Source organism: Cydia amplana, chromosome 19 (genome assembly GCF_948474715.1).
Source record: "Cydia amplana chromosome 19, ilCydAmpl1.1, whole genome shotgun sequence".
Taxonomy (NCBI): Eukaryota; Metazoa; Arthropoda; class Insecta; order Lepidoptera; family Tortricidae; genus Cydia; species Cydia amplana.
The window spans coordinates 2037848-2063561 of record NC_086087.1 but is presented as its reverse complement, the minus strand read 5'-3'; the positions used below and the strand labels follow the sequence as shown (position 1 = coordinate 2063561).

Genomic DNA, 25714 nt, shown 5'->3' with positions numbered 1-25714 from the left:
TACTAACACACCTACCTTAATTTTACTAACATAATATGGATGTATTTGTATCCGAAATAAATGCTTTCATTTCATTTCATTTCATTACTAAAACTCCGCTGTCCGTCCGTTTGTCTGTCTGTCACCATGCTGTAACTCATGAACCGAGATAGCTTGACAGTTCAAATTTTCACAGATGATGTATTTCTGTTGGCGCTATAACAACAAATACTTATAAATATTTAAGTAGGGCTCCTATACAACAAACGTGATTTTTTTGCCGTTATTGGGCCAACTATTGGGCATTAGCATGTTGAACACTGGGAAGTAACTTCTTGAGAAAATAATTTGGATTTAGCCCTTGGTACATACACAACTAAGTACAGGGTGACTGATAATTCGATCTATTAAGAACTAGTGGTTATTCCAGAGCTCATGCCCGTCAGTCTAAATTAATTACGCCACAAAGTCACACGAATGGCGGCTGCCATTTTGGCGCGAGCATCGTTTAAATTTTGATCATATTTGAAAGATTTTGAACCATTTACTTTTGTTTGCGTACAGCAATCTTATTTTCATGAAATAAAAATACTAGTTGGCTATCAATGCTATATATATGACCATTTACCTATAAATGTATGTGAAATAAATGTGGAATAGCCTATTGTGGAAAAACTACTCACATTTGGATAGCAGAAAAATAGAAAAAAAAAAATATAAAACCTGGCGATAATTACCAAAACTTGAGAAATAATAGGAATAAATTATAAATAATTTAATTGTTTTCTAATATTTAACTTAATAATACCTGTATTCCGGCAATAGCCACCAAAAACACTATCACTCCCCACGAATTCATCTTGTCAATTAATTAATTACATTGGATTAATTAATTTGGAAATAATCATTCGTGACGTACATAAGTAATCAATATAATCATGGATTAAATGATAAAGTAAGAAGCCGCGGATAATTCTGACGCACGGTAGTGCGCTCGCCAAGTAAACAAGTCTAAAAGGGCCCACTGATTACCAGTCCGCCGGACGCTATCAGCCTGTCAGTTGTTCGGAACTGTCAACTTTTTGTTCTAACTGACAGGCTGATGTGGTCCGGCGGACTGATATTCAGTGTGCCCCTTATTCTTATCTGCCTACAAGTGGGAAATCAAGATTTATATTTTACATGTACTTACTCTAGTTTTTTAACCGACCTCAACATTTTTTGTCTTCTAAAGTAATTTCGATGTTTGTATAAAATCACATATGTCTGTTCTGTTATATCTATAAATGCCTATGACATACTTAATTAATCGTAATGCGACTACTAGTCGTAGTAGTCGTATCTACTAATGTCCAATTCTACGTGTTGTTGTCATTTGTGTCAAGACACCTTTGACTTGGCCTGCGTGTTTACAAACTTCAAATTTATTTTCTAATTCTCATAATCACCTATTACCTACAATTATATACTGACGCATATGTACAAATTACCGATGTATGTATTCTTTTTACATAAATAATAGTAGAGTTTGATAAAGACTATGAAAAAAACAACAGGTTATGGGCCAGTCACTTAAGACATGTATTTATTTAAAACTAATGATTTTTATTTATATCAGGTCGGCGGCAAACAAGCATACAGCACGCTTGATAGCCAATGGAACTGCAGAGGTGTTGTTGTTGTTTAAAAACCTGTACACTCCTTTTGATAAAAACTATCCTTTGCCCTTTTCTGGGCCTCAAAATATCTCCATACCAATTTTCATCTAAGTCGGTTCAGCAGTTTAAAAAGCTTGAAAAGGTAACAGAGACAGACAGAGTTACTTTCGCCTATTTATTGAAGTGAAGACTGCTTTAGCGGCGCTGTGCACTTTTTGAGGTGCACAAAAAGTGCACACTCGAGATAGTGTAAGACGATAGATAGATGATGGCCACTCATTTAGATGGCATTTAAATCAATAAAGAAAAACTCAATGACATTACATGAAAAACTGTTACATGTAATGTCAAATGCCATCTAGCGAGTTTCGCTCTAACTGGTATTAATATAACTCGAGTACTAACAGTGATGTGCTTAGGGGTTTCAAGACTTTCAAGTAATTAACGCTAACGCTAGATGGCGTTAACCTCAATTATACATAGTGCATTTTGCACTAGTCATTGAGTTTTCACTTCTGCCGGCACTCCCTGAGTGCAACCCGTTGTTTTTTATATTTTAGTAGTTTAGGGAGATTAAGGCCAGAGAGCACACCGGCTGCGTGTGCGTAGTCAATTTCTAACAGGTCAAATTCTTGATAACTAAGGATATTTTGGTAGTGTCCGGTTTGCGGCAACCGGAAATCGGAAGTCCGGCAAAATGGACGAGCCGGAAAAGTAAAACTAGACCACGACTGCCTTTATATCTCGTAAAGATAGTTATTTATTGAATAGTTTAAGTTAATATGTTAGAAATGCTATTGTATCTCAAGTATTTTCCAGCAAAATGGTACAGCTGCGCCGGCAGAAATCATTTTCACATGGAAATTGGATTTTCACGTGGATTTCACCGTTGAAACCAGGGATCGGTTTTTGGCAAAAACTTAGAAATAACCAAATTTTTCGAATTATTTTATACCCGAAATGTAGGACTCAGTTGTGTTTTTACGTTACGACTTCGTATTACTAGATTGCCCAATTAGAAATGAAGTAATTAGCAAAGAACGAAAAAATACCGTTTCCGTTCCCATATATACATATCCGATCCCTGGTTGAAACTGACTGTCCATACATAACCCTTATTGTGACGACATAAGACCGGCCAAAGGGCAGTGAATTGTGTTACCGTACGTACGCCTATCTCCTTGGTCGCGTAGATAATAAAAATAGGCGCAAGTCGCTCGCGTCGTAATGCAGTGGCGGTAACGCGCAGGCGCGAGGGGGTTGCCAGCCGAAGCAATCAATAATTCGAGGGGAGATTCATGTTCTGTAGAAATAAGCTTTTTGTTAAAATATATCATACTAGCGACCCGCCCCGGCTTTTCACGGGTTAACTACATAAACCTTCCTCTTGAATTACTCTATCTATTAAAAAACCGCATTAAAACGTTGCGTAGTTTTAAAGATCTAAGCATACATAGGTACAGACAGACAGCGGGTAGCGACTTTGTTTTAAACTATGTAGTGATGTATTGATAACCTAAAAGTGCAATTAACACGGCGCGTGACACGCGGTGAAGGTCATTTTGCCGGCCAAGGCCGATAATTTTTATGCGAAAATTCATTGCCGGCGCGCTTCGCTTAGAGCGCGCGCAATACGACGTGTCGCAGCCTATTATTATAAATTATGAATATATACTGGGTCAACCAAATCTTGTCAGTAAATAGGAACAAAAAAAACTATACTCATCATTTTCTTTTGGGTGCTAGTACTAGTGTAAGACAAAGATAGTATGATTCTCCCTGTCTATGTTTGAAATCAAACAGGCCTTTGACACACTATATTTTCTTACCACGTAAGAAACTTCCTTAAAAATAGTTTGGGACTGCCGATGTCATTTTTGGTTTATATGTCGGCGGCCGATCGTAATATCCACCCGATCGTAAAGTTCCTGGCCATACTTACATTAGGGTATGCCTGCGCAGTTTTACCAACTGCACACGTAAAACGTAGCATATGTGGCATTAGACTGTGTTTAACTGTACAGGCAAAACCGCGCAGGCGTACCCTAAGTGTGTATGGTCAATTGGCCAGCTTAAATGTTTTGACGATGAGAGAAATCACAGTAAACCAAAGGTAGGAGTAGGAGGGGTTCGTTAAAAGGTCGTCGACTCAATCGATAATGATTTTGACCTTTCATGATATTCCTAGGAATTTCATGATCTGGCGGATATTACGATCGGTCGCCGACATATACTACAATACTCTTAAATTCCCGCTAACCTCCCTACCCAGGCAACACCTTATTAAAATTGGCGCGCGCGCGAATCGTCCCCCAAGTCTCCATCATGGCTGCCGCTCGCACCGCGCGCCTCGCGTCCCAATAACCGTGTTCAAAGTGTCCAAAATAATGTTATAGTGCACAAAAGTGTCTGTTGTTTCGTGTTCAAGTGCCGTTTAGTTCTTTGCATGATTGACCGGCATGGCGGGGACGGCCGGGACTCGCCGGCCAGCACCGAGCAGCTAACGTTAGTAACGATTGATTTTTGTATTTCGAACGTGTTTTTAAATATTTTTTTAAGGTTTGGATGCGGCTGCAGCGCGTAGGATTCTAGGTTTTTGAGCAACATTTTTATACATTAAATTATTGTATTTCATAATTAAATATTTTATTTGTAACAATTGAAAATTTGTTACATATATTTCATGTATATTTGTAACAGAAACTACGTCAGTATCTGTAAATTAATGTAATAAAAATACTCTGCAGAAATAACCTTCCAATGATTATAAAGGTTTAGGGCTATAAGGGATTGAACCCAGCTAACCTACAGAGTATTTGCGTCTTTAGGTTAGTTGTCTATCGCGGCTTTTCATAGTTTCCAGTTTGAGTTTTTAATTCATCATGTTTGTAGAATGAAAATTAATACGAAAATAATAATTTACCACCCTCTGACTAATTTGTATAGTCAAATTTTATAAAAATTTTTGCAGATATGCACTTTTTGCTTTGCCTACGTGGCATGTCTATTCCACATAATATATTACTGGAGTACTTAGCGCAATAAGCGAAAACCCCCATATAGCAAATTTCATCGAAATCGTTAGAGCCGTTCCCGAGATCCCCGAAATATATATAGGTACATAAAGGTATAAGATAGGTTAAATTATACAAGTTATAAAGATTATAAACATGTATTCGTTTTAAAACAGCACATAATTCGTTTACTGATTTGTTTCGTATAAAATTTCGCCTTTTGGAAATCGGTAAAAATTAAATAAAAAAAATTAAATGGTTTTATTTCGGACGGGGTATCCATATTACTTACATGCTAAGCTATGTCACCCGGCCGTTAAAATTCAATAAGATACGATAGTCGAATCCAGTAATAAAAAGCGCTGGTGGCCTAGCGGTAAGAGCGTGCGACTTGCAATCCGGAGGTCGCGGGTTCAAACCCCGGCTCGTACCAATGAGTTTTTCGGAACTTATGTACGAAATATCATTTGATATTTACCAGTGGCTTTTCGGTGAAGGAAAACATCGTGAGGAAACCGGACTAATCCCAATACGGGCCTAGTTTACCCTCTGGGTTGGAAGGTCAGATGGCAGTCGCTTTCGTAAAGACTAGTGCCCACGCCAATTCCTGGGATTAGTTGCCAAGCGGACCCCAGGCTACCATGAGCCGTGGCAAAATGCCGGGACAACGCGAGGATGATGAGTCGAATCCAGTAATAGGGTTAAACCAAGATAATTCTGCAACGATTTTGATATCACACGCAGTGCAAGTGTTATTTATTCGTTATAATTTCATAGAAGTTTGACGTTTAAATTAACACTTGCAGTGCGTGTGCTATCAACTCTAGTATAAGAGTATATCACTTGAAATGTAATATGAACTCAAAAATATAGCGGCAAAAATTAAATACAGTTTGAAATCTTTCTTTTTATTTTCTCGAAAGAATAAAAACAAACTTCATAAAATTCAATAAGATACCTTCCTACACGAATTCAGTAAGATACAGTTCACATTTGAAATGTAATATGAATTTAATAAAAATACCACGACAAAAACTAAATACAATTTTCTCTTCACTCTCCATTTCGTGATATTCTCACAATAAAAATTTAAAACTCAATATCATAAGAGTGCATATCATACTTGAAATTTAAAATTAAAGTCCTCGAAAATGCAACGGCAAAAACGAGATGCAATTTCCAAGTCACAAGGGCTCGATGCACGAATACTTGAAGTATTGGAACATATTGATTGTATGCGCTCTCTGGAGCCGATTCAGATGTATCAACTTGTTACGGTTTTACAGTTTACAGTTCAAACCCATAGCAGGTTGTGAAATCTGAATCGGACATAAGTAAGCTTTCTCGAACAAAATTGTCTGTGGAATAAATACGACTTCACAAAAAAAAATGTATTTTTTGCTTTAGGGTAGGTACCTGTTGATTTACGAAAGTATAACCATACTTTTTAATAAGTCCAAGATTTTTACGGTGAAATTGCGTTTTATTCGACGAATAGGAAACTCTATCTGTGCAATACATTTTCTAGAAATCTGACGAAAAAAATTCTACAATGAAATATAAGGCCAAATTTTAAGTTTAGTTTGTAATTTTTATTTTAGGCCATGTATTGTTTGTTGGATAGTACTTGTTGTTGTAAATAAAATTTATACGTGATACAATCGGCCCATTTACTAGTACAGATCTAGTTCATATTTATTTTCCATCATATTATCACGGAAACGTACGAACGTGTCTTGCTATTTCAGTCAGTCTCGGCAAAAAAGGACTAGCAAAAAGTACAGTAGCATGACAAATACGAAAGTTTCCGAGAAAATACGATAGAAAACAATTATGCACTAGGCGCAATGCAAAAAATGCAAAAAAAGGCGCGAAATTCAAATTTTCTATGGGACGATATCCCTTCGCACCTACATTTTTCAAATTTGCCGCCTTTTTCTACTGTCTGTATCTGGTTATTAAAATGTGGTGTATCTGGTTGACCAAGTATAGTTAGATTGTCATGAAATAAGTGTTTCGTAGCAGTCTACGGTACGCGCGTAGAGGTCTCCCGGTCGGTCGTAGCGCCGTAGCGTGATGTCACCAAGTTAATTTTCTTCGTAGACACGTTTATGAGTGACAGGCCAAAATGTGGAGCAAAGCGGTAACGAGGGCGGGTTTGAGTTGGTATAATTTAGCGTGACATAACTTTCTTTTATTTGAAAATTAGCTAGAATTTAAAGAAGTTAATCATTGTTATAGTAAGTAAGACGTTAAAAAGTTTACAGTTTTCTTAGGCGAATTATAATTAACAAAGGTGTAATCTGAATATAGCTAGTTTACTTTTCTTCTTCTTTTAAAAACTGATTTTTTTTGTCAGTTAAAGATGGCGTTAATTTTTGACATTTAACTTTGCTCGGAAAACATATAAAAACTCAAAAATGCGAGTTTTCTCAGAGATAAGACCTAGCTAGATCGATTTAAATGAATACTGAATTTTTTTAAAAGAATAAGGATGACATTCAAATGGCGATCTAACAGTTTTACTCTGACAATTCTCTATTTTAAGTTCTCTTTGGTTTTATGGTTCAAGGACAAGCGTAAAATGTATAAAAAATGCTTGGAGGATACAACTAAACGGAGTAGCCATTAACAGGCTTTCCCCTCTGTCGAAAATAGGCGGCCAACGGTCATACACAATGTATGGACTGACGTTTATCTGACATGGCTATTTTTACGTTACGCATACATTTGACGTTCCCCTCCCCCGCAAAAATCGGCAGACTGTTTTGTACAGAAAATTACAGACATGGCGTCTCCGTTTGATTATATCCTCCAAGAAAAAATGTGAATGATTTGTCTTTACTCAATATCCACGGACAGAATCCCGTTTGATCTATAAATAGATTCGTATTTGTGGCCCATTCACGTCTATTAATACCCGTTCACACTTGACGGGGCCGGACTTCGCCCCGCGCGACGTTCGACTACGTTGTTTGATGACAATCTTTTCTCAAACAACCGTCGAAATAATATATCGACTTTACCACACATCAAGAAAGTTTGTTAGTTTGTCTATGCTGCTAGCGCTCATACGAAGCCATTGCTGGTCTGCTTAAGGGGCTATCTGCGATTTTTATCGATTTATGACAAGTTTTGAATCGTATCTCCTACTTTTGCACTACAGATAGATTTATAAGACAAACGGCTATCGGTTCTTCAAGCTTTTATCTCCATTTTTGTCAACCGGATTTTGAAAGAAATGAATACTTATTTTTATAATATTTTTTTAAACATTGTCTAAAAAACACTGTTTTCGTAACTAGATTGCTGTGAAGGATTTTAGATATAAGTACGAAATCTACATATATATTAGGGTTCGTCTTTGATGTCTCGAAAAACATGTCGAGAATTTTAATTTTAACTAATTAACACAAAAGTTATGGCCAGAAAACCAGTTGTTTGGCCTAAAATTGTTCAACTTTGATGCCAAATATCTCGAAGACTATGAACTTTGAAGTAAATATGGGATACTATATTGCTTAAAGCCGTTTCTGTTAATATGATAAGCTACAAAACATTAGAAAACTAAGGGATTCAGATTGGCGTGGGGGAGCCTTAAGTGAGGCGCGCCGCCGATGAGACATGTTGAATCCGTAGGATAGTTTGAGTAAGTATTTGGAATGTTGATTTTTTTTGGCGAATCCTTTGATTGCCTGTTTGTTTCCATGGAATTTCCCAGGAAGCGATTCGTTTTAGCTGCTAATGTAATTGAAGCGTTTTCAAATGGTCTATTAGAATAACAGATGATGATATAATTCATCCGTAATTCGGTTTTCGATTCTCGCGGTACTATGGCAAGAACTTTCAGTACCTAGACGTGCGTGCACACTCCGGTAGTAATGTTAGAAATGATATGTCAGTTGTCACATCGCTAGCGTGTTCATGAACGCGCGTAAAACACGCAATTCAAGCGATTTGACAGTTGACATAATAATTCCACAGTTTGGCCTTTAGTTGCGTAAATAACTGTTTTACCCGTAGCACGACAGCCAAAGAAAATGTGTTTCGATCCTTCAAACCGTACAGGCTAGATTTCGTTGTTATAAAATACAAAATGGTGGCTATAGAGTCGAATTGTTGACAGTAAAGTAAACGGCATACCCATACGACGTTATAGGCCACAACAGAATACATACTCGTATAGGTGTTATGGTGGTATCACTGATGTTAATACTATATTAAGACACTCTAGTTTATCTATGGTACATGCTCTATGTTTGTATATTCTATCATGTCACGGTCCTACAGTGTTCTCATAAATAAAGTCTTATGTTTAATAATTAAAAGTCTATTTGTTCATATCACTACATGGTGTCAGAAGTGATCAAAGAACTAAATAAAGTCATGAAAAATGTCAGAAGAGGTCGTAGCAACGAAAACAAAAGGAAGACATGGAATTCTCGGGTGCGCTCCTATGTGCACGACCGGCAATATGGCGGAGAATTATAAAAAATGGGTACAATCATTTAAATTGTATCTACGTGCATCGTCGTTAGACGACGAAACAGATCAGCGTAAAGTCGCATTGTTGTTACATATGATTGGTGAACGGGGAGTCGAGATCTTTAACTCATTCCAAAAAGATGAGGAGACAATAAAATATGATGATTTATTGAAACTATTCCAAGATTATTTCATTCCGAAGACCAATTTAACATATGAATGTCATAATTTCTTCACCTACAAGCAAGGTGATGAAGAAACACTGGACGAGTTTGTGACTAACCTAAGGGCAAAAAGTCAAACTTGTAAGTTCTCAACCTTACAAGATACATTGATCAAGTCGATGTTTATATGTAATATGAACAGTAAATATAACTATGTACAGGAAAAGTTACTTATACAAGACGAGTTGACGTTAGATACAGCACTGCAAGTAGCAAAGAGCCTGGTTGCAGCCAAGAAACAGGCGCAAACAATGCAAGAGCCAACCGTTTTGTATATGAACAAGTCTAGGTCACGAACGCCAGCAAAATATACGTCGTCATCTTCAAGTCAACGGCCACAGCGTTCACATTCACAACAAAGTCAGCACAAGTTGCAACAGTCAAGTCGGCAATGGCAAGCACAGTCAGGTCAACAACATCAGCCGTTGTGTGGTAAATGTGGTCAAGTTCATAGATACAAGTGTCCAGCTGCTACTGTGGAATGTCTGAATTGCCACAAAATAGGTCATTACAAAAGAATGTGCAGATCAGGCAATCGAGTTCACTATGTCGAAACAATGGAAGAACCAGAGGTTGGTGCTACATCATCAGATTTCTTCATAGGACACATCAAAGCAAGTACATCAGAATCTGAAGCAGAATGGTCAATCAAGGTAACCATAAAAGATGTGGATATCAATTGTCTTTTAGATACCGGGAGTGGTGCAGATGTAATGAATATTACAGATTACAACAGTCTCAACCTCAAGACAAAGTTAGATAAGTGTCAGACCAGGATTACAGCATATGGTAGTCATAATATAGAAATTTTGGGTGAGCAAACATTTCTATGCAAATTGTTAGTGAATAATGTGTGTGTAACAAGACCCATAACATTTGTAATTGCAAATGTAACTTCTCCTACAGTCTTAGGAAGAATAACATGTCGTCAACTGGGTCTAGTACAAAGAATATATTGTATTGAGTCTGAAGAAAGTCATAATGTAGATTTGGAATGTCAAAATAAGTCAGGTCAATCTAATAAAACCAAAAATGATGAAATGTCACAGTCAAACAGTCAAAGCAAAACTTCTATGTCAAAGTCACAAGTTGAATTGTCAAAACAGTCAAATGATAAGTTTATGAAAAACTTTTTGTCAAAATATGAAAATGTTTTTGTCGGTCTAGGATGTTTACCAGGTGAGTGTAACATAACTGTCAATCCAGATGTGCCGCCAAGGATAGATGCTCCAAGAAAGGTGCCATTTGCACTTTATCCTAAACTTCAACAGGAATTGGATAAGATGGAGCAGATGGATGTCATCGCCAAAGTCACAGAGCCTACTAAATGGGTAAGTTCTTTAATTCTTGTAGAAAAGAAAAATGGTCAACTAAGGGTATGTCTTGACCCTAGAAATTTAAATCAAGCCATTTGTCGTAGTCACTATCCTATACCAACTGTAGACATAGTACGTTCCAAAGTGCTTGGAGCTAAATATTACTCCACTTTGGATGCTAGCAGTGGTTTTTGGATGTGTCGTCTTAATGAAGAAAGCTCCTATCTGACAACTTTCAATACGCCTTTCGGAAGGTACAGGTTTAAACGTTTGCCGTTTGGAGTAAGCTGTGCTCCAGAGTATTTTCACAGGGTGATGACTGAAGCTTTTAGTGATATACCGGGTGTCACAGTATATAGTGATGACATATTAGTGTCGGGCAAGTCAATAAATGAGCATAATGAACGTTTAACCATGGTCTTTGAGAGAGCTCAACAATTAAATATAAAATTTAATAAAGCCAAGTGCACATTTACAGTCACAAATGTCAAATACTTAGGTCACATTTTTACAGCCGAAGGTGTCAAACCTGATAATGAAAAAATTAGAGCCATAAAAGGAATGCCGTCACCTACATGTACTAAAGACCTACAAAGGTTTTTAGGCATGAGTAATTATTTAGGTCCATTTATAAAAAATCTAGCTGAGGAAGTAGCCCCCCTGAGGGATCTCTTAAAAAAAGATAGTGTTTTCACATGGAATGAAAACTATGAGGCAGTTTTCAACCGTCTTAAAAATCTCATTTGTCATGCGCCAGTGCTAGCGCACTTTGATGTTAAAGTCCCGATAGTTCTTTCGGTAGATTCGAGTAGTACAGCGGTCGGTGCGGTCTTATTGCAAAATAACCATCCAATATATTATGCGTCTAAGACCTTAACAACTACTCAGCAAAGAATGGCTCAAATTGAAAAAGAACTTTATGCAATAGTCTTCGCGTGTGTTAGGTTTCATCAATTTATTTATGGCCAAACAGTAACTGTAGAAACTGATCACTGTCCTTTAATAACACTTTTCAAAAAGCCACTTGCAGAGGTACCAACGCGTTTACAACGTATGATGCTTAAGATTCAAGCATATAGTCTCAATGTCATATATAAAAAAGGCACACTCATGTTCATTGCAGACACTCTATCTAGAGCTGCTTTATCTGAAACTAGTGTTGATGAGCTTGATGAGGACATAGTGGTCCATGTCAACTTGTTAACGAAATCGTTACCTGTGTCGCCTGAGCGTCTTCAATGGCTAAAGGACGCCACGAACGCAGATGAGGATATGCAAATTCTGAAAAAATATTACTTTGAAGGGTGGCCTATAACAAAATCGCAAGTTTTGCCACAAGTACAAGAATATTGGCAATATAGACATGACTTGCATACTGAAAATGATCTCATGTTTAGGAGTAACAGTATCCTTATTCCCAAGAAAATCAGGCCAGATATTCTTAAAATTATACATAGTGGGCATTTAGGGATAGAGCGTTCAAAGGCTTTTGCTCGAGGAAGCGTGTTTTGGCCTTTCATGTCAAGTGACATTAAAAATTTAGTAGAGTCTTGTCCTACATGCCTAAAACACAGAAATTCCAATCCTCCTGAACCTCTAATGTCACATACTTTACCAAGACTTCCATGGGAAAAACTTGGAATTGATTTCATGTATTATAAAAATAAAACCTACCTGGTAATTGAAGATTATTATTCAAATTACATTGAAGTTAGTAGTGTTAGTACAACTAGCGCGAATGTTCTGATAAATACACTGAAACCTATATTTAGCCGTCATGGTATTCCATTTGAAATAGTGAGTGACAATGGTCCACCATTTAACTCTACTGAGTTCAAAAAATTTACCTCTGAATGGGACATAAAACATACCACTTCTAGTCCATACTTAGCCAGGTCAAATGGTTTAGCTGAGTCTGGAGTGAAAATATGTAAAAAAATATTTACTAAATGTGATGAGTCAGGTGCAGACTTTTACCTTGCTCTTCTCCAATACAGGAACACTCCACGAGGAAATTTAGCTTCTCCAGCTCAATTGCTGATGTCACGTAGTCTTAGAACTCAGTTACCTACCCTAGCAGAAAAGTTAAGGCCTAAAACAGTTAGGTTTGAGGAACATCTAACTACCAAACAACAAAATCAAACAACTTCAGAAAAATATTATAATAAAAATACAAAAAGTTTGCCAGAGCTTAAAAAAGGAGATGAAGTGTACTATAAAAAGAGTCCAGATAGTGTATGGGTGCCAGGAGAAATAGTAGATGTCGGTCCGGAACCAAGGTCCTATATCGTGAGCAGTCCAGATGGATTTGTTGGTAGACGCAACAGACAGCACATACTTCTACCACAATCAAGGTCAGTATCACCATCATCTAAGCAGGTATCCCAACAACGAGAGGCAGCTAGGCAGGAAACTCAATCCCAGGAGGCAGAGTCAGCAACGGGTCAGGCAGAGTATACAACTACACCGACTCCTGCATCGCAGACTACTGCATCTAATTATTCTAGATTTGGTCGATTAATTAAACCACCTAGAAAACTAAACTTGTAATTTGACTGGTATAATTAATATTAATGCATATTTTGTATAAGAGGCTAAGTGGCAATTTTGTATAAAATAAGGGGGATGTTATGGTGGTATCACTGATGTTAATACTATATTAAGACACTCTAGTTTATCTATGGTACATGCTCTATGTTTGTATATTCTATCATGTCACGGTCCTACAGTGTTCTCATAAATAAAGTCTTATGTTTAATAATTAAAAGTCTATTTGTTCATATCACTACAATAGGTAAAAGTTCTTACTGTTCTTAGGATATTTTTGACTTCAAAACACGGTACAAACGTCTGACACTTGTCTGACACATCGCTGAAAATTATTTCCTCTCCATAAATATTATATACCCTGACGTCAACTTTTGACACCAAATACACATTGGTCACTGAAAGTTTTATTGGCTAAAATTAAATTATTATACAATGTCAATCATCTTGCGCGGCATTTGGTCGGTTCACTTGATTGCTTGGTTGGTTGGTAGACTTGGTTGGTTGGTTGGTTGTCAAGCTGCGCGGAGTACAGTTGTCTTTCCTGGCAAAATAATACACGTGGGGCCATTTTAGAGCTTTAGTTAGACTTTGTATTAGAAGGAACAGTCTTGGTTACTGAGTTTATTAACTCTCGCTAAGGCATTGGAATACAGCCAGACAGGTGCCGTTCCACCCACCGTCTGCGTCAGACCAGGCATTTCCACATTTTCAACGTTATATTAAAGGGAATAAAGTATAAATTGCGCTACCAACGAAAAAATAACAAATAACAGTACGGAGACTAGACGTCACAGGTGTCATTGAGCGCTCTGACGTGACGTACGCACGAAATAGAGTATTACACTGCATTTAATAGTATTTTATACAATCGTGATATAATGGAGAGCTTTTCAGTCGAGTACCGTGTTTAGGCAACGAAGCTTGCTGAGTTGCCTATGGAAGGTACGAGATTGAAAAGCTTGATTATATCACTATTGTATACAATACTTTTTCTACGAGTCTACAAAAAAAATACTTAAAACTAGAAGTAGAAGTAGTACTTAAAAGTAGAAGAATCATATATGTAGGTAAAAAAACCAAAAGTATACAGCTAAGATGCGCGAGCAGCCGCGATACCTTCATACTCGTACGCGACCCGGCCCCGCGCCCCGCGCCCCCGGCCGGTTGGTCAACGACACCTTCTCGTAACTCATGAGGCCATGGTACTTGCTCCGCGCTTTCGATTGGTCAATTTCATTATAGTTGACTAAACTGTATCGAAATGAATATTATAGTTGCCTAAACAGTATCGAAATGAATATTATAGTTGCCTAAACAGTATCGAAATGAATATTATAGTTGAGTTGGGATCCCATAGTGAAAAAAGTATGCGATTTCACTTTGGTATACGAAGTCTTAATTCAAGCATTGCAGTCAACGAGTAGAAAAATTTTTTTATTCCACACCATGCATGAAATAAAGCATCAGATCATTATTAGAAAAACATCTTAGATAGCAGTTATTTTTAAACATAAGTTCTATTCTTAAGTTAAATCGGATAGAAATATTATGAGAAGTAGGTGAGTTGACCGTGACGTCACGATGTAATGTTTCATATAAATTCCATATTAGCAAATCGTTTTGACAGTTCTAAAAAGAAACTGATTTGACTAGTAGGAGAATACCCTATTGTACTATGACGTCATGTGCTTTAGGTAGGTATTTTTTAGGTAAGGGGTGTTTTTTATGGCACTACATGTGTATGCTCTGTATGCTTCAAACTCGCCATCCCGCAAAGCTCTGCAGCCGGGGTCCCTTTGTTTCCCATAAAGTTTTAAGTCATAATGTATTGTTTGTCATATTATCATCAGTCCTAAAACTGGAACCGTTATATTTTCAGGATTTTCGTAATGTTATCCTATAGATAGGTTAGATTAGGATTGTTTTAGGGCAATCATGAAAAGTGACGCGTTTCTGAACCAAACAAATTATGACTAACGAAAATGCGGGCAAACAATACATTATGACTTAACTTTTTGGGAAACAATAGAGACCCTCTGCAGCCATCAAGGCTCCGTGGATTCTTCAGGTTTCAGGTTCTTCTGTCACTCTCACTGAGTGTAAGCGTGAGCGAGATGGCTGTCCGTGTCCGGGATCGCGGATACCATGTTTTTGAAACGTATTCTGGCAAATCCATAGCGACACGATTATTTAAAAATAAATCCCCCGTTATAAAACAAAGTCCCCCGCCGCGTCTGTCTGTTTGTATGTTTGTAAGTATATTCGCGATAAACTCAAAAACTCCTCAACGGATTTTCACGCGGTTTTCATCTATCGATAGAGTGATTCTTGAGGAAGGAATTCTTAATGAGAATAAATAATCTTAAAGCTAAGGTTTGTGTGTAATTTGTTAAACTGTGCGAAGCCGGGGCGGGTCGCTAGTCGGCGGTTTCGTGGGAAACTGCCGAATCGAACAGAGCCCGTACCATGAGTCATCGACAGTGTCAATACTGTCATTAACGCTTTCGAGAACGTAATTTACTTTCTATACATCTCGCTTGCACTAATATGCGAGTACGAGCGAGATGCATAGAAAGTAAATTACGTTCTCGATTACGTATGTCAGTGCCAAACTGGTGGTAGTGGTACCTACTGTACACCGGAACAGGTGACGCAGCCAACAAGTTGAAACAAGTCTTGGAAATCGGCAGATTATTGATTGTGGTGCAATATTCAGGCGGCCTTCACCGCGAGTCGGCCACGCGCCAACGCTAAAAGCGCCGCCCGGTCTCGGATACAGGACAGCTTGCAGCCAGAGACAAAGAATAAATAATAGTACTAGCAGGGTTGGGCAAAATACTGGCTTCCACGTATTTGAAATACAAATTACAAAATACATTTTTAAAAGTATTTGAAATACAAAATACAAACTACTTTGGTGACGGGTATTTGAAATACAAAATACAAATTACAGTGTTTAAAATAATGTATTTCAATTACAAAATATACCTTTATTTATTTTTTTGTTTAGCATTTAGTTTTAACGTTAACGAATATCCTTTCATATAAACTTATAGGGTCATTGCGCTAGTTTTCGTCCAGCTCTAGTTTACGTCTACTTGACGAAATTTGAATATATACCTACATTCCTGCACAAATTTGGACTGATTTCAATCCTTATGTCTAAGGCGTCTAAGCAATATATCTGTCGACATATAACAATGATAATATATTTCGCAAAAAGGAAGCGCTGGTGGCCTAGCGGTAAGAGCGTGCGACTTGCAATCCGGAGGTCGCGAGTTCGAACCCCGGCTCGAACCAATGAGTTTTTCGGAACTATGTACGAAATATCATTTGATATTTACCAGTCGCTTTTCGGTGAAGGAAAACATCGTGAGGAAACCGGACTAATTCCAATTACGGCCCTAGTTTACCTTCTGGGTTGGAAGGTCAGATGGCAGTCGCTATCGTAAAAACTAGTGCCAACGCCAATTACTGGGATTAGTTTCCAAGCGGACCCCAGGCTCCCATGAGCCGTGGCAAAATGCCGGGACAACGCGAGGAAGATGAAGATTTCGCAAAAAGTAGTAAATTAAAAATGAAATATATATTTGATAATCCGTCAAGTCGTCGAAAACTACTGCAATGACCCTATCCCCTAGATTTAAACGAAAAGTTCCACGCAGAAGTTGACCTAATATAGATCCAGTATCCAGCCAATGAAAATTGTATCTCGGCTGGATCGGAGGTTCGCGGTCGGCTCACAGCTTGTGCGAGACATTTTAAGGATTATAGAATTTAATAAAATGTATTTATAGAAATGTATTTTGAAGCTTGAAGTATTTGAAATACAAAATACTAAATACATGTGAGTGCAGTATTTGAAATACCAAATACAAAATACTTTTGAGGTAGTATTTGAAATACAAATACAAAATACTAATTTGTATTTCAAATACATGTAATTGAAATACTGCCCAACCCTGAGTACTAGGTACAGAAGACACTCTCTAACAAAACGCGTCTGTTATGATCAGCACAGCTATGGCCGCTAGGTAGCGACAGCGCCACGCGCGGCTTATGGCTAGCCACTAAAATTGGTGTGGAACGGATGTACTTTTAGCTATAGTACGGCTCTTCTGAGGTGAACTTTTCGCTTCGAGCCTTAATCTTTCAAACAAAGGCCATTGTCTCTATTATCGCAAAACCGCTTGCTCTTTGAGTTAGCACGTGCCAGTACAACATTCATATTGAAAAACAACCGGTATCGTCATAGTATTAAGGTTCAAATTTAATGTCACTGATATTCTAGATATTACGTTTTGGTAGTGTAGGACGATAGACCGCCCCGAAGCGATACGGCACTCATATTATTTTGATACTTAGTGTGGTGTTAAAAATGAAATACGGTTATTTATGATAAAGCGTTGTATAGTTATATAACAAAATCTAAGGTAACAATGTAAATTTAAGATTAATAAGTTTAACATAGGTATAATCAACATTTTTCCGTGTAGGTATATAAACAGTTATACGTACTACTAGATAAAATCGTATCATAAAAAATCAGATATAATAAATTTCTTTCTTATAACCGACCTTTCTTCTGACCGTTGACACGTGACGTTTTGTTAGAAAAGCTGTACGCTTCAAAGCTCCACGTTTGCCTTATCAGTGTTTTTATTGTCACTATGCGTCGGCATCACATCAGAGGTGCTAATTTCACAGTATCGTTATTTTAAAGATAAGAAAAAATAACAATGCTTGCAGCTGCACCTTTGTAAATTATTACATTTACCACCGTAAGCTAATAATTTAAATAAAACAATATAATAAATAACCAGCGGGCGCAGCACGGTTCCATTTTTATCGCCTATCACTATGCGCGTTCCTTTCACACTTACATACTTGTTAGAACGTGACAAGCATGGTGACAAGCGATAAAAACGCGACCGTGCTACGCCGCCAGGTTTCATTTTTAACACCACACTAAGTATCAAAATAATATGAGCGCCGTATCGCTTCGGGGCGGTTTATCGTCCTACACTACCAAAACGTAATATCTAGAATATCAGTGACATTAAATTTGAACCTTAATACTATGACGATACCGGTTGTTTTTCAATATGAATGTTGTACTGGCACGTGCTAACTCAAAGAGCAAGCGGTTTTGCGATAATAGAGACAATGGCCTTTGTTTGAAAGATTAAGGCTCGAAGCGAAAAGTTCACCTCAGAAGAGCCGTACTATACCTGTAGCAAAGCGACGAAATCGCGGAGTGAGCCACGCCTGCCAGAGACTATTAACTGGATAGTTACAGCATCTAAATCTCGAACGATTCCAATTCAGGGATCGGATAAAGAGTCTCGACCAAGAGTACCAAGACCCAACACCAAAGACTTTCAATACTGAGGGCCTACCGCGAACCACGTTCGACGTGTTACCTCCCTGTCACACTTATGTACGAATTTACAAGTGCGACAGAGAGGCAACACGTTGAACGTGGTTCGCGGTAGGCGCTCTGGTTCAGTATTTTAACGGGTATTCAGCGCTAAATCACGATACGTTGTCATTTTGCTTCTACGAAGCGTTTTCGCTACATACCGGGAAAGCCATGTTATCGGCTACGACCGTAGCTCAGTGGTGAATTTGTTAAGTATATCAGATGTAGGTATGTACAGATACAGATGTGCATATTGCAGAAAGTTGGGAGAAATCTAGGAAATATCAGGGAAAATTCCATCGTGGAAATGGAAAATTTCGATTACCTTACAAAAATATGAGAAAATTTTCCATGTAGAAATTTCGCAAGTTTGGAAATCTTAATTACGACGGCACGTCACTGTCAGAAGTGTCAGATGACGCGCGGTTGCTCTTTTTTAGGGTTCCGTACCCAAAGGGTAAAAACGGGACCCTATTACTAAGACACCGCTGTCCGTCCGTCCGTCCGTCCGTTCGTCCGTCCGTCCGTCCGTCCGTCCGTCCGTCCGTCCGTCCGTCCGTCCGTCTGTCATCAGGCTGTATCTCACGAACCGTGATAGCTAGACAGTTGACATTTTCACAGATGATGTATTTCTGTTGCCGCTATAACAACAAATACTAAAAACAGAATAAAATAAAGATTTAAGTGGGGCTCCCATACAACAAACGTGATTTTTGACCGAAGTTAAGCAACGTCGGGCGGGGTCAGTACTTGGATGGGTGACCGTTTTTTTGCTTGTTTTGCTCTATTTTTTGTTGATGGTGCGGAATCCTCCGTGCGCGAGTCCGACTCGCACTTGGCCGGTTTTTTTTATTAACTACTACGGTCTATATTATTCTCTTTCTTTTATTTACTACTCTTTGTACAAACTTAGGGATCTCTATCCTAGCCCGTATTGTGTTTCCTTAAGATTTTCGTTCGAACTTGGCAAGTCTCCAAACAAAACAAGGATTGGAGTCCGAAAGGCGTTGTTTTCCAAACCCTAACCTTGTTATGTAATAAAATAGGGCAAACTACCAGACCTTGGATTTTAGGTGACAGAAATAAACTAGCACATATCTATTCGTTTTTTAGCATTAGAAAAAGACTACACGATCTTGACGCTTTTTATAAATCAGTAACTATGTTACATAATTGTTACATATTTGCCGTGACTTCTTTTTCAAAAGTGTTTTTCGATAAAAAGACGCTTCCACAATCCGTCACAATCTAAAGGTCTACCGCAAACGAGAGAGTCGAAATGTTGTTATCTATAACCTAGCTATCTATCACTCTTGCATATTCGAGAGTATTCGAGCGAAAAAGAGTTTCGATTTCGCGTTTCCCGGTAGACCCTTTGTAAATAAACCGCCTTGACAGTTTAAGGCAGAGTATGTATAAAAGTTATTCTATGGTTTACGAAAGGCGCTAGTGCTGCACTCTGGCGGCAGAACATTACAGTAATACTCCCTATTCCGATGCCTGTGTATTAAATACTCGTATCCTCCTGAAACCCTTCTTCTTCTTCTTGTTAGGGGCTATATAAGGCTAGCCTATGTATCACTGCGACCATCGCTGATCTATTGTGATCGCCACCTGAAACCCTTTCTCTCTTAGCTAACGCACATTATTTTAACGCTAAGCAAAGTTTCAAGGACACATCGATTTGTGCGGATCGATAGAGAAAGTTCAACGATTGGAATTTGATTAAGGGCTTTGAACCGAATAGGGAGTAATTTTACTTTTTGTTAGCCCTTTTTCGTGATACGTGCTAACTATTGTCGCCTGTCTGACGGGAGAGAACAACAAAAAAATCACTTTCTGAAATTTCCGGAAATTTATTAAATTGTACAATGGGACTTAATGGGATTTAATAATGTGTAAAAATCGTGAAAGTTTAAATCAGTGTCCCGGAAATTTATTTTACATAATCCAGCTACATACTTACTACTTAATATAACAAAAAGCCTAGTCTAAGAACTCATAACTACGAGTAGAAAGCACAAGAAGCATAATTCTTAAATAAAGGTCGCGGCACACCTCCGCGCCGCGGCGGCGGCGCGGCGAAGGCCATAATTGTATGCAACGAAGGTTGTGTGATTAGGGGCTATTCATAAATTACGTCATTTCAAATTAGGGGGGGGGGGGACATCGGATGATGGTAGCATGACGTAGGAGGAAACGGGGTCATTCGAAGCATGATTTTTGGATGATTTTAGGGGGGGGGGTCAAAAAACGTCAAAAATCGATGACGTAATTTATGAACAGCCCCTTAGGGTGTTTTTACGACGGAACTCACAGACCCGTGTTTTGCAGACTTCAATGATAAATAAAGTGTGATAGATAATGTAGCTTTTATAAAAATCGCGACGTATATGCGATAAATATTCATAGTAGCGACCCGCCCGGCTTCGAACGGGTTACACTGAACCCTAACAAATTATATACATAAACCTTTCTCAAGAATCACTCTATTGATAAGTGAAAAGTGAGTTTATCGCGAACATACATACACACAGACAGACTCGGCGGGGGATTTTGTTTTATAGGTGTAGTGATATATGTCTGTGGCAGCACTGGCAGCAGTAGGGTTGTTCTATAATTCATACACTGGGGGAATACCCGCTATGACGGTCAATAACATGTAAAGTAGGTCCTATGTGGGGTCATTGGCATTTACAAAACGGTTAGGCTATTTTATAATTATACCTACTAATTATTATTATAAATATATACGAAAGAAAGGGCTCATTTAGACGATGCGAGAAATCGCATGCGAGTTTCATTACATTGCACTTGCAGGTTTTGATCGGTCGGTTGAATTGGATGTTACCAACGGTCCGCAATGTAACTAAAATCGCATGCGAGTTCGCGCGCCGTCTAAATCAGCCCTTAATCTGTCTGTATGTCTGTTGTCTGTACTCCTTCACGCTTAAACCGCTGAACCGATTTAGATAAAATGTAGTGTGGAAATAATTTCAGGCCCGGGGTAGTTTTTTGTCAATCATCATCATTATTACACGCAGTCAAAGTCGCAATTTCTATTACTTTATGTAGCACTATTACCAGTATTACCTACTTAATAAAACTATATCATGTCGACTTTATGACCACGAAATGTCAAATATAACTAGATGTTACATAACTTGTTGTGTATCTGACATTCACCCCCCATCTCTCTTCTTCCACGCGTTGTCCCGGCATTTTGCCACAGCTCATGGGAGCCTGGGGTCCGCTTGGCAACTAATCCCAGGAATTGGCGTGGGCACTAGTTTTTACGAAAGCGACTGCCATCTGACCTTCCAACCCAGAGGGTAAACTAGGCCCGTATTGGGATTAGTCCGGTTTCGTCACGATGTTTTCCTTCACCGAAAAGCGACTGGTACCTAATATCAAATGATATTTCGTACATAAGTTCCGAAAAACTCATTGGTACGAGCCGGGGTTCGAACCCGCGACCTCTGGATTGCAAGTCGCACGTTCTTACCGCTAGGCCACCAGCGCTTCGACATTCACCCCCCATAACAATAATAATAAATTATGAGCCAATTGTATTAGTTAGGCTAATGAGGGTGATAGATTTGCATAATTGGATGGAGGGCTTGCTTAGGTCAGTCTTTTGCTAGAATATATTACGATTAGATGCAAATATATACTTGCAGGCTTTGTTTATTATTAAATTTGAACAAAAAAACTACTTCACAAAACGTAACTGCCTCCTAGCTAAGTTTGCCAGATCGAAAGGCGCTATTATCGGGAAAAAACATAAATTTTTCGGGATTTTGGGCCTTAAGTCGGGAAAAAAAACCATTCAAATTAAATTCATTGTATTAAAAACAACGATATTTTACATTATTGGCAGTGGCACTACGTCAGCTGCTCTGCCCAATCTCGCCACGCGCGCCCCGCGCGCGTGCTGACGGGCTCGACGAGGGTCGCTTGCTCGCTCGACGACAGTTCGGAACTTGAAATTATTGTTTTATAACGTGAAGCTGTTTTTCGGGACAATTTTCACTTTGTCGGGAATCGGGAACACATGCTAAAAATCGGGAGAATCCCGCCGAATCCCAACCATCTGGCAACCCTACTCCTAGCCTACCGCTATACCCACAGATATAAAATTGTCGCGCTCAAGGCTACACCCGTACCATGAGTTACTGACAATGTCAAAACTGACATATACGCTAACGTCTACTTAATTTACTTTCTAATCTTTCTATACATCTCGCTCGCGCTAATATGCGAGTACGAGCGAGATGCATAGAAGGTAAGTTACGTTCTCGATAGCGTTTATGTCAGTGCCAAACTGGTGGTAGCCATAATGGAGGTGACGGGTTCGAATCGCTGTAACTCCAGTAAGGGCATTTATTTGTGTGGTTATCACGAATATTTGTCCCTGATTTATGAATGTCATCTATGTATCTAAGTATATATTTATCTATAGCCTCGTGCCGCCCACTATACAAAATTATAGCCAAGGAAGTTAGAATCTTGTTATATTTTCAATTAGGTTAAATTTCATTTGTTCGAAATTTTTACGAGACAAATGAAATGCTACCTACTCTGTGTTTAATTAAGGTTGACATTCCATCGAAACTGAGTGTACATCCTAATGTACATTGGGCGGCACGGGGATATAAGTAGTAAGTTGTACATAGTACAGGCTTTGCTGAGTTTTTAGGGTTCCGTACCCAAAGGGTAAAAACGGGACCCTATTACTATTACTAAGACTCCGCTGTCCGTCCGTTCGTCCGTCCGTCCGTCCGTCCGTCTGTCACCAGGCTGTATCTCACGAACCGTGATAGCTAGACAGTTGAAATTTTCACAGATGATGTATTTCTGTTGCCGCTATAACAACAAATACTAAAAACAGAATAAAATAAAGATTTAAGTGGGGCTCCCATACAACAAACGTGATTTTTGACCGAAGTTAAGCAACGTCGGGCGGGGTCAGTACTTGGATGGGTGACCGTTTTTTAGGGTTCCGTAGCCAAATGGCAAAAAACGGAACCCTTATGGATTCGTCGTGTCTGTCTGTCTGTCTGTCTGTCCGTCCGTATGTCACAGCCACTTTATTCCGAAACTATAAGAACTATACAGTTGAAATTTGGTAAGTAGATGTATTCTGTGAACCGCATTAAGATTTTCACACAAAAATAGAAAAAAAAAACAATAAATTTTGGGGGTTCCCCATACTTAGAACTGAAACTAAAAAAAAAATTTTTCATCAAACCCATACGTTTGGGGTACCCATATCTATGGATAGGTCTTCAAAAATGATATTGAGGTTTCCAATATAATTTTTTTGTAAACTGAGTAATTTGCGCGAGAGACACTTCCAAAGTGGTAAGATGTGTCCCCCCCCCCCCCTGTAACTTCTAAAATAAGAGAATGATAAAACTAAAAAAAATATATGATGTAAAATTGGTTTGAACGAGATCTAGTAAGTGGTTTTTTTTTAATACGTCATAAATCCCCTAAATACGGAACCCTTCATGGGCGAGTCCGACTCGCACTTGGCCGGTTTTTACCTAGTCTAAGATTGTCCCAAAATATTTAAATGGTTTTAAAACTAAGCTTTTTTAAATCTAAATGTTATTTTATACATGTAGTTCCAAAGTGCTGTAGCAAAAGCTACTAAAACTGCATATTTAAGTGGATTAACTTCGATTCTGGGTCAAATCGGGGTGTGATTTCAGGCAACGCCCTTAAGATTACGAGGGCGCGCCATAACAAAGTTGAATGATAGGCAGAGAAAAGGCATTATTTATCTCTGACATCTATTAGATATTTTTTAGACATCGCCAAGATACGATAACGACATGTTTAAGATCTAACCTGTCAAATTTGACATTTCCGAGATTCTGGAGATACTCTTGAACGATTTCCACAAGATATTCCTTAGAGATCTAATTCACATCTAATAGATATCTAACACGATCTATAGTAAAAGTGACATTGGTTGCCCGAATTGCGCTGCAAAAGAGAACTAGTTGAAATCTAAACTATAACGTATCTAGAATGGATCTAGTACGTGTCGTCTCATGTGAATATCTTGAAGTTCGAATACGGCAGTATGTCAGCACCAGTTGTGTCAGGATGCCTATCGTTTACGCTCCGTAGCGTCAAACTAATATGGAAGAGTGATTGAGAGAGATTACCGGATCGTTTGCTACGGAGCGAACGATTGGCATCTTGGCTAGGCACACAGTTCTGTCAGAATTTGAAGGAAAAAACTGGCCAAGTGCGAGTCGGACTCGCGCACGGAGGGTTCCGCACCATCAACAAAAAATAAAGCAAAACAAGCAAAAAACGGTCACCCATCCAAGTACTGACCCCGCCCGACGTTGCTTAACTTCGGTCAAAAATCACGTTTGTTGTATCGGAGCCCCACTTAAATCTTTATTTTATTCTGTTTTTAGTATTTGTTGTTATAGCGGCAACAGAAATACATCATCTGTGAAAATTTCAACTGTCTAGCTATCACGGTTCGTGAGATACAGCCTGGTGACAGACGGACGGACGGACGGACGGACAGACGGACGGACGGACGGACGGACGGACAGCGGAGTCTTAGTAATAGGGTCCCGTTTTTACCCTTTGGGTAAGGTATGTTCGACTAAGATCGGACACCGGGTAAGATCGTATGATTCAAATTTCTGCCTGTTGCGGGGCTTTTTTTTAATGCTGGCAAGGTGATGCAATGCCCGGGACAAAACAGCGCATTGCATCACCTTGCCAGCATTGAAAAAAAGCCCCGCAACAGGCAGAAATTTGAATCATACGATCTTACCCGGTGTCCGATCTTAGTCGAACATACCTTACGGAACCCTAATAAAAACGGAATATATGGCTATACATATTTGGAAAATTTAATTGACAGTAACATCATATAAATAAAACGAATGTGGACTGAATATGCATTATACATATAGTCGAGTAGGGTCGCTAACACAAAACTATGATAGTACTATAATTTATACTGCTATGCCCCCATGCGAGATGTCCGGTGGTGGTGGTCGTAGGTTCAAGTCCCACCCGAGGCGAT

At 38.7% G+C, this 25714-nt stretch overlaps 1 protein-coding gene across 1 annotated transcript in view; it reads left to right on the top strand.

Annotated features, from left to right (window-relative positions):
- The first annotated feature begins 3950 nt into the window (after positions 1 to 3950).
- The window catches only part of LOC134657210 (cholesterol transporter ABCA5-like), a 58838-nt gene continuing 37074 nt past the window's right edge, over positions 3951 to 25714 (top strand). Inside the window, exon 1 of the mRNA XM_063512766.1 lies at positions 3951 to 4142. Within this exon, the coding sequence (XP_063368836.1) occupies positions 4084 to 4142 (59 nt within the window). The 5' untranslated portion in view covers positions 3951 to 4083. The remainder of the gene's footprint in view (positions 4143 to 25714) is intronic.